Consider the following 9,739-nt stretch of genomic DNA (forward strand, 5'->3'; position numbering starts at 1 on the left):
ACGACGAGGAAAAAACAACGGAAGCCCTCAGCTGTCAGTTTCATAACAAACAACAGTCCGATGCAGCGCTGAAACAAAGCCGAGTCCTCTTTATGAGAGTATTATGGACCGGTCCGAGTCAGAGGGAGCTGGTGCTGCCGCTCCCCCGCCAGACCAGAGCCCCAAACCGGAGCTTTCTGCCGCCATGCGGGCTAAGATAGAGAGAAACCGTCAGCGGGCGTTGATGCTCCGCCAAGCGCGGCTGGCGAGCCGCCCGCTGTCCGCCGTGGAGGGGGCAACCTCGGCCAAAGTTTCCAAGACGATCGACTCTGGTGCTGGTTTCTTTATCGAGGAGGAAGAGGGCGGCGAGGAAGAGCGGAAAACTAAGAAGGTGGTGCATCAGCCAGGTGTGTTTTAGTGGAGATTGTGACTATATAATGCGTTTGTTGAAGCGCGTTTCCCTGACATCTCGATCTCTTGTGGTTCTGTCCTCAGCTCCGGTGATTGAACCAGACTATCTGCTGTGTGATGACTGTCAGAAACCCTTCATGGACTCTTTCCTCAGCAACAGCTTCGACTTGTCTGTGTGCGACAAATGCAGGTCTGATCTCTGCAAGTCCTACAAAGTTACCATGAACCTCTGGGCTGCTTCTTTGATTAATGCTCAGTTCAGCTGAATGACTTTGTCTGTGTATGTTTTCAGTTGTGCCTTAGTCTACATTTCCAGGTGATGTATTGGACAGTAGTAAGCCTAGTTTGGGATATTATTTTATAATCAAACTGCCTTTAAACTTCTCAGCATCTTCCCGATGTGTTCCTAGATCTTCGCGATCTTTTCATTAATGTTCTCAAACATCTGGATTTATGATTAAATTAAAATTATATCTGATCTGTAAAGATTTGGGCGTGTCTGCGCATCCTCTAAAATCTGTAATCTTGTCTAAAATGAAGGTCTTAAAATGTCTTAAATTTTCAAAAGTAAGTTAGCCTTCAATACATCATGGGTGTTATATTTTGTCTTGACAGGACTTCATCTTGTATGCATTATTTTTCTCAAGGGACTTTTCTGTAAGGCAAATGTTTGAGTCCCACTCATACATCGTCATTGCGTTATGACTCGAGTCTGTTTAGGCTACTGCTAACTCAGTGCTAATACCCCTGCTTGCTAGCTTTTTTGTTTTTTGCGTCTTCCTTTGGTAAATACAATTTTATGGGCTTTTGGCAGGACAAAGTTGTGGAAATACAGGTCTTAAATTTAATTCATAATGGTTTTAAAAAGTCTTACATTTGGTGCTGGGCAAGTTTGCAGAAACCGCGTATTTAATCAATACCTACTTACTGAACTTGCATTACGCCAATAGCCTAAAAATCTCTCCAACTGCTCTGAAGAGTTGATGGTTCAAAAATGACTGAAAGTCTTTGTTCTCTTCAGAGACAACGAGGAGAAGCACAAGCTGATCTCCAGAACTGAGGCCAAGCAGCGCTACTTGTTGAAGGACGTCGACCTCGACAAGAGAGAGCCCCCTCTTAGGTTCATACTGAAGAAAAACCCTCACAACCCACGCTGGGGAGACATGAAGCTCTACCTTCTGCTGCAGGTGAGATGCATGTATTGTCCCCATTTAAGTTACACTGTACTGCTCTTCTTGTCATTATACTTTCCCTACAAGCAACCAAACTTTCTTGAAATCTTCTGAGATGATTTTGATCATCAATTCTAACTCTAGTCATCACACCAATATATTTAAGACTTGTTTAATTTAACGGCACTCCTATATATTTTGCAAATTTAAAACTTTTACTTTCATGCAAATTACAAACTCCAGTAAGTCATTTTTATGAAAAAACTTAAAGCCAGACAGCTGTAAAAATGTCCTCCATAGATTCCATGTTTAGGAGCCAAAAAGAGACAACTCTGGATGCTAGATAAATGTCTGAAATAATTGTGTACCTCAGGTAGAAAAAAGATGTATGGAGGTGTGGGGCTCGGAGGAGGCGCTGGAAGAGGCCAGAGAGACGAGGGAGGAGAACAAAGAGGTCCAAAAACAAAAGCGCTTTAACAAGAAAGTCAGAGGTTGGTTTCCTGTTTGACGCACAAGTCCTTCGCCGGCAGAGCCGACTCGTGATGTTAAAATGTGTTTGTGTGTCAGAGCTGCGCAGGGCGGTGAGGAGCAGCACGTGGACCAAAAACACCAGCGCCCACCAGCACGAGTACAGACTAGAGGAGGTGGTGGACCCAGAGGAGGACCTCTACAAGAAAACCTGCACCACCTGTGGACATGAACTCACCTATGAGAAGATGTAAACACGTCGACATTTGTACAGAGAAAATGTTACAAACTCAAATGGACCAAGATAAGCGGGGCTTCTTCAGGGAACGGTGAAGCTTCTTTCAATGAGATCTTAAGCAGAAATATGACAAGTTTGTATAAACTGGATTATGTATAGCAATTGGAAGAAATTTTTGAAACAAAGCTTGCAAAGGTGGAAAGATTACATGTGCATCAGAAAATTCAGTATTTTTAAGCCTCAAGATGTTTAGAAGCTGCCAGCATGGGTTTGCTGGTAGTTTTAGAAAATGTCACTGACCTCTGAAGTGCCTTGCAGAAGCATTCATAACCCTAAAATTTTAACCAAACTGTCAGGCAGTAAATTGCTTTGAGTTGGGAATCAAACATCCTTTGAGGGATGCAGCCTGCATTTGTTGCAAGTGGTGCTTCAGAAACTACATTAAATGTTAAACCATGCATCATTTTACAATACAGTCAGATAAAATTTGTGAAAAAATGTAGTTGTACTTAATATTTGCGATTCTTTCCGACATCCACATTGGACAATGTCTAATGTTGGAAAGAAAACCTTAAGAATTTTTTGCAATAAAATAGTTTGTAAAAAAAAAAAGGTATGTTTTAAATGTAAGGATTTTATCAAGTGATGGCATAAAATAAAGTTTGTTGCACAGATTCACTGACTTATTCCTGCAGTTTCTAAATTGGTGGCAGAATGAGGTGATTACAGTTGGAGCTTGAACATCCTCTGGTTGTGAAATTTACTGTCCTAGACTCAGGACAAACATCTGTATAAAGGTTAACCTTTTAAGTGCACTACTTGGACAACTGGGATTTGCCCCGGCTTGTGATCCAGTAGAACTTTTCCAGGTTCCTTCTGCCTGTATAACCTTTGGTTTGTAGTTTAGACTGTTTTTATTCTAAAACATTTGCAGCAAGCGGTGGGGAAAAATAAAATCCAATAAATCAGACTTCGTCTACCCTGCAGGGAAGTTGAATGTCCTCAATTGTAAAAATGTGCTTTTGAAATTAGGTGTTTTAGCCATTTTTTAAAATCTCAGTAAATTTTGCCACAAGCATCCAGTGACTACACAAAACTTGAGCACAGTCAATCTTCGCCAAATCAAGCAAGTTTTTGGAAATGGACTACAAATTTCTAGAACAAAATAGAAAAGTCAACACAAGTTATGAAACTCTACATTTCTCAAGGGAAACCTGCAAGTTTCAAGTCAATTTGAATGCACTGCTTCTCTCTGCCGATTAGCCTTCTGGAAATTTGCATTTAATTTTTAGCAGGTTTTGCACCTGGCCACAATAGCAGAAGTATGAAAGATTCAGTGACCATTCACATCATTATAGAAAATGGTCCAGACTAACAAAACCATGATCAGAAAACTTGTCATTTTAACAGTTTCTCTATTGAAATGCATTTCAGTTTTAAGCTGCAGCTGTACCCTGGTTTCCCTGAACCACTTTAGTTCACATTTACTGTAGCTGATACAATTCAGTGTTCAAGTCATGCTTATGGGCATTTACAGAATCAGAACCACCATCCATATTGTACACAAGTTTATTTATGATTAGCAAAATAGTTCCAATTTAAAATTCAAATTTTTTCTGGACATCAGGAGCCTTAAACTCAAATCCAGTCTGGGTTGAATCAACCTGGACTTCCTCAACGTCACCCTGAAACAAAAAAAAAAAAAAAAAAAAAACACATTTTAGTCATTAAAGACTAGCAGAATTTTTCAGTTCAATGTGTAGAGACTTACATCATTGAAGTACTTCTCAATGAGGTCATGTGCAGCTTGGTACACTATCCCATTTTCATGGTTCTGCAGCATCTCAATCCGTTCCAGTCCTCCCAGCTCTTCGATTAACAGACTAAGTTTTTCGGTTTCTCCGAGTTTCTCTGCAGCCTGAAGTTACAGTACAATTAGAAAGCGGATTATAAGATTTGTTTCCGGTGGAAGTTCTTAAGCCAGTTTAAAAATAAATAAAGTTACTTCTGTAATGTAGGTGTTCCTACTTACGATGAACATGTTGTTGATTGCTTCCAGTATAATCAGGATGACTTTGGCATCCTTGACCTGCAGCAGGTTGATTATCGCTTCCAGAGCTCCACTTTGCACCAGACTGACCACCTGCTCTACAGTGCCTCCACTGGTGAAGTTTGTCACTGCCCAAACTGCTTCCTTCTGAGTCTTGAAGTCTCCCTTCAGTTCAATTTTAGAGAAATTACAGAAGCAGTCATTCCCATTTGTAAGTTACTGTTTAGTAAAAGGGTTAGGATAAACAAAGTCTTTAAAAATTTCTTGTGTGGCACAAGAAAAGTTAGCCAACTTAAACAATGGTTAATTTCTACACAGCTTTAAAATGGAGTTCTGCTTAAATATGAGGTGCTGTTCACCAAGTATCAGTAATTTGCCAGCAGGGGTCAGCATTGGTACACAAAAGCAAAACAGATCTGGAGGTATAACAATTTTTTTCTTCCAGTTGCTATTTTAAGTGTAAAAAATCTGAAATTAATATTTATAACCATTACAGCAATAGTTGTGTAGACTTACATTTCTGAGCACTTCCACGAGAGGCGGAAGCAATCCGCAAGTGATGAGCTGCTGGATTTGCTTGCAAGGTCCTGCAGCGATGTTTGACAGAGCCCATGCTGCCTCTTTCTGCACTGTAGGTTTTGGATGCCTCAACAACTTTGGTAAAACATTGAGAACGCCAGCATCAATCGTCATCTGGGTATGCAGGTCAGAGCCACTCACTATGTTCCCGATGGCACGCAGAGCTGGAGTCTACAAGTCAATAGAGTACCACAGATTGCAGTCAAGCACATTTCCAAAGTTAAGAGTCTGGGGTTAAAGCAGAATCATGTCTTGCAAGTACAGACATTTATATATATATAAAAAAAGTTTCAGTTTACCAAAATAAAGAGCTCCTTTCTGTTCATGAGCTCCACCAACCGTGGGACAATGCCAGTCTTCACAACTACATCAATGCGGTCATTACTGCCATCCGAGAGGTAAGAAATTGCCCAGCATGCATCAGACAAGATGTTCTTGTCACTGAGATGAAGCAACTGGATCAAAGAAGGAAGCATCTGCAGAAAATGCAGGTTGTTAATTTCCCCCCACATTTATAGAGACTCTACAATGGAAACCAATTCCAATTCAAACTGGTTTTTAAACACCTGCTGAACTGCAGACAAAGGGGGACATGGCATCTTGTTTCGGCACAAGTTGGACAAGGTCCAAGTTAGGTTCCGCAAGTAGCCAACCTGCGGATATGGACAGTTTAGACCTGTAGGGTTCTCTCACCAAGTATTAGAAAACATGTTATCAATTGTGATTCACACAAGTCCAAACAGGTCAACAACAAAAAAAGTTCCTGTAATCATCCTGCTTAAGAATGGCTCACCGGTGTATCTGGGGAAATGCAAGCCAGCAAGGCAGGGATGACTTTGCACTCAATAAGGATGTCACGATAACCTGGACCATCACCTGTAAAGTGTCAAAGTAAAGATAGTTGGACATGTTTTCTGAATTCCTTCAGGAGTCAAAGTAAGGCAAAAGATTCTGACCTGCAATGTTTCCTAAAGCCCACACAGCCTGCTCACTGATATGCAACATCGGTGAGGCCAGCAAGTTGATGAGAGCTGGTACAGCACCATGTTGGACCACCTGTAGAAGAACATTTTTTGAAGCGGTTTCATAGGCCCATCATAACCAGCAGTTAGCATTTTATTAGTCTTGTGTTGCCTCATGTGCTGGCGTAGACACCTGGTGGGTATGCCAAGAATTTCCAGAGGCGATGTTAGTGAGAGCCCACGCTGCTTCGAATTGCAGAGTCGGCTCGTCATCCATAGACAAGAAGGACACAAACTGTGACAGCAGACCAGCGTCGACAATCTCCTTGAGCGGAGGATCATTGCCCTTCGAGAGCAGCTTCCTGAGGAAAGAGCAAACAAAGTTCCTGAAACTGCATCAAGTTTGACTCCTTAGTCCAACACAGCCCAGAGATTTTCAGATTGAAGCCAGGGGAAGTTTGGTGTACATGATCAATACTGCTCAAGCATGGGATACATGCAACAGTCACGTGGCTTTAAGACCCAAAGTTCACCAGCATCACATCGACTTCCCCAGAGTCCATCATGGATCCATGTGTTTAAGGAAAGTGACTCATGCATTATGTTAACCACATGTTGAAAATGTGAGTCAGCAGACCACGCCACTTTCCATTTCTTCATGGTCTAATAACCCCTGGCACCATCAATAGCACAGGCACTCTTTATGATCTGTAGCTATCCAATTCCAGACAAATTTAATGCCGTGTACTTCCAACACCTGCCAGAACCACAGTTATCTTTCAAAGCAAGCTGAAAGCTTTGGCTGCCTGTGTGATCTTTGGTTCACTATTGTTGAAGTGAACCAAAGAGCACTTCAACAATAGTGAAGTTCATTTCTTGCATGCCAAAGCTCTGGCATGCAAGAAAAAGTAGAGTGGGGATCTCCAAATTCATGCCTCAAGGGTCAGTGTACTGCAACTTTTATATGGTCTATGCTTGAGCACACAAAATAATGCCAATAGGATTTTAGAGAACAAGACCTCATACTGAGGAGGCAGGTGCGATGATCATTCTTACCCGTACCATGTTCATGTTTAATCGAGTGGGAACACAATCCACCCACCTGGCTGCCTGACATCCTCTGGTCTGGGCCTCCCGATCGTTGCTGTTGACGTCTCTGATTATATCCTCGATTCTGAAGCTCAGCTACAGAAACAAAGCTGTTAGAAACCCTACTACTGGTTTAAGACGTAGTTTAAGACTCCGTGCAGCCAGCTGACCGTGTCATTGTGTTCAGGGGAGAAGGCCTCCTCGTCGGGGAGAGACGACAGTATAATGTTCCTCCTCTTGAGGAAACTCTCGTTCTTCTGAGCTTTGCGCAACTCCACGCACTCAGACACCCGTTTCTCCCGGAGTTTCTACAACAGGTTACGGTTTTATTTATTTAAGTTGCCCCAAAACTCACCAATTTGAGAAACCACTAATAACTTACTGCCAGGTCTTTCCCCTTGTTTTTAAACCTGGAGACACGCTTCTTCACGACGTCCCTGGTGGACATGTTGGCGGCTGCGTCAGCTGTGTTGGACCCCGGTCAGTCTACGAACTTCAGCATTTTTGAGGCAAGAGGTTATAGCTCGCAGCACCGCCGCAGGTGAGTCCAATTAACACTAGCTAATTGTCATTCATGCGTATCTGTAGGATATGGCAACCCAAATGTACCACAATTCAGCGAATAGGTCATTAAAATCGAAGTATTAATATAAATAAAACTTACGTTATCTGCGCTAAATAAATACATAAATCTAAAGTTATTTAAAGTTTAAATGCATTATTTAACTTTTAATTATTAAATACAAATCACAAAAATTATATTTTTCAGTATAAGGAAAAAGTATATGTAGGCCTAAGTATTTAACTTCATAGTAGTGTGTGTTGAAAATCATCAAATTATTTTTATCTGCCAGTCATAGTCAGTGGGTGGCGCTAACGCTGCTCTAAAGAAGGTGATTGGTCTGCAGGTGATTTGATGTGCAGGTTAACTTAAACGTTTTCTTTTTGACAAACCATGTGATTTTTTTCATTATTTAAACTTTTTAAAAATGAAATAGCTATGTGTACTTCAACAAACTTCGAATTTGGGTTGAGGACTCTAAATGTACTATTTACATAATGTATTTATTACAGTTGTAATATTATTACTACACGCAACAACATTTATCCAAATATCTATTCAAGCTAATCAATCTAAACATGATGTAATTATTTATTACATTCAGTTCACAATAAGTAAATTAGTGAAAAAATGCTTTAGATATTAAAACTACTCTACTATATATAAAAATGATTCCTGTATCATTTCCCGCTTGTGTTATTTGTTGAATTGTAGCATTTTAATATTTTAATTTATATCAGTGGTTCAAACTGGTTCGTTCAATCAGACAAGATTCATGAAGTTGATTGGACAACCTCAGCCCGGAAATGCTTTGGTCCATCCTGACCAGCAGATGGCAGCAGAGCATCAGCTTGTGTCTGAAGTTGCGCCTTTCAGCAGATCCACATTTTTGATAACAGAGTAAAAGATTTAATTTGAACTTGTGAATAAAATTTATATTCTGTTCCACTTAAATCAATGGAAATGTGTTCAAATATAGAAGTGAGATTAATCCATTCATGTCTCTTAAACAAACGGGTAAAGAAAAAAATTCACACTAAGGCAAGCAAAACAGCAAAAATGGTTAAATCAAAATTTGAAAACTATTTATGCTGTGTGAATTTTGTTGTTATTTTGTTATGCTTCACCCACAGAAGTGTGTAAGATAACATTAATGAACAAATATCATCATGAAGATCATCATGAAGATCAACGACCATGAAAACTACAAAAGTACGCTCTGCAACTTGCCACAAGAGCGTCAAATCAAACATGTAAAGGAAAGACGGTGCAAAATAATGTTACCCGAGTTAGAATACTGACACTGCACATGATCCTGAAAACACTGTCCGATCCTCACATGATGGTGGCAGCATCATGCTGTGGGAATGCTGTTCTCCAGCAGGGAAACAAGAAAAAGACTGGAATGTCCAGCAGGATGGCTAGCCTAAACAAGCTGCAAGAACTTCTGTTTAATAGTTTAGATTCAAGCATGACTATGCATTAAAGTGGCCCAGTCAAAGCCCTGTGACTTGCTGTGAGGAGACTTTTGTCATGTCAGTGGTAATTATTTTTATTTTTTTATTGCCAAAATGTGTGAATTTTATGAGACGGAAATGAGCCACTTAAGGCTGCAGGTTGATCCCATGTTCAGACTCATTTTCCTGCTCTGTGGGTTTGCTGTGTGCTGACTCTCTAAGCAGACAGAAAGTGCTCATGGTTCCTCTGGGACACACTGAAGGGTGTGAACGGATTCTCCCGATTGGCTAAAGTGAACGATGTGAATCGGATGGAGGAAATTCCACTGTGTAGATTAAAAGTTCCCCACCTACGTGCAAAACCAAAATTCAGGGGTTAAAAAGTCATATGAGATCAGGGTTTCCCCCAGAAAACTTGTTAAGTTTTCTGGGGGAAAACTTAACAAGTTGGACAATGGACGGCCTCAGCGCCGTCCATTGTGTTTTTGTATTAAAAGATGCTAAGCAGACAGGAAATGTAAAAATATTACTGGGTAATTACATGTTATGGGAAAATATCGCCAGTGAAACACTATTTAAATTGATCCAAAATTCCAGTTGTGCATTCGTAATTTAAAGTTCCCACACTTTCTGATTTATTTAAAAAAACAAAACTAACATTAAATATGGACCAGCTGCAGAATTCCTTTAGTACTTGAAACAAATATTGATTAAAAAAAACAACAACACAATAATCCCATAATATGAAATTGTTTTTTTATCCCCTAAGTTT

The 9,739-nt window shown here is 40.4% G+C and overlaps 2 protein-coding genes across 2 annotated transcripts; one reads left to right on the forward strand and one right to left on the reverse strand.

Annotated features, from left to right (window-relative positions):
• Positions 1–2,942, forward strand: xpa (xeroderma pigmentosum, complementation group A). The gene is made up of 5 exons (XM_014970348.2): positions 1–386; positions 475–580; positions 1,412–1,577; positions 1,936–2,053; positions 2,130–2,942. The coding sequence occupies exons 1-5, from the start codon at positions 104–106 to the stop codon at positions 2,282–2,284; spliced, it is 828 nt and encodes a 275-aa protein (XP_014825834.2). The 5' UTR covers positions 1–103; the 3' UTR covers positions 2,285–2,942.
• Positions 2,943–3,821: 879 nt separating this feature from the next.
• On the reverse strand, positions 3,822–7,492 carry kpna7 (karyopherin alpha 7 (importin alpha 8)). Its single transcript, XM_014970347.2, has 12 exons — positions 7,331–7,492; positions 7,119–7,256; positions 6,962–7,044; positions 6,053–6,221; positions 5,854–5,953; positions 5,691–5,773; positions 5,464–5,550; positions 5,197–5,373; positions 4,835–5,068; positions 4,301–4,483; positions 4,040–4,186; positions 3,822–3,953 (listed from the first exon to the last, which is right to left on the reverse strand). The coding sequence occupies exons 1-12, from the start codon at positions 7,394–7,396 to the stop codon at positions 3,867–3,869; spliced, it is 1,554 nt and encodes a 517-aa protein (XP_014825833.2). The 5' UTR covers positions 7,397–7,492; the 3' UTR covers positions 3,822–3,866.
• Positions 7,493–9,739: the final 2,247 nt, after the last annotated feature.

The sequence above is a fragment of the Poecilia mexicana genome, unplaced genomic scaffold (assembly GCF_051168715.1).
Source record: "Poecilia mexicana isolate PSO_F unplaced genomic scaffold, ASM5116871v1 scaffold_2, whole genome shotgun sequence".
Taxonomy (NCBI): Eukaryota; Metazoa; Chordata; class Actinopteri; order Cyprinodontiformes; family Poeciliidae; genus Poecilia; species Poecilia mexicana.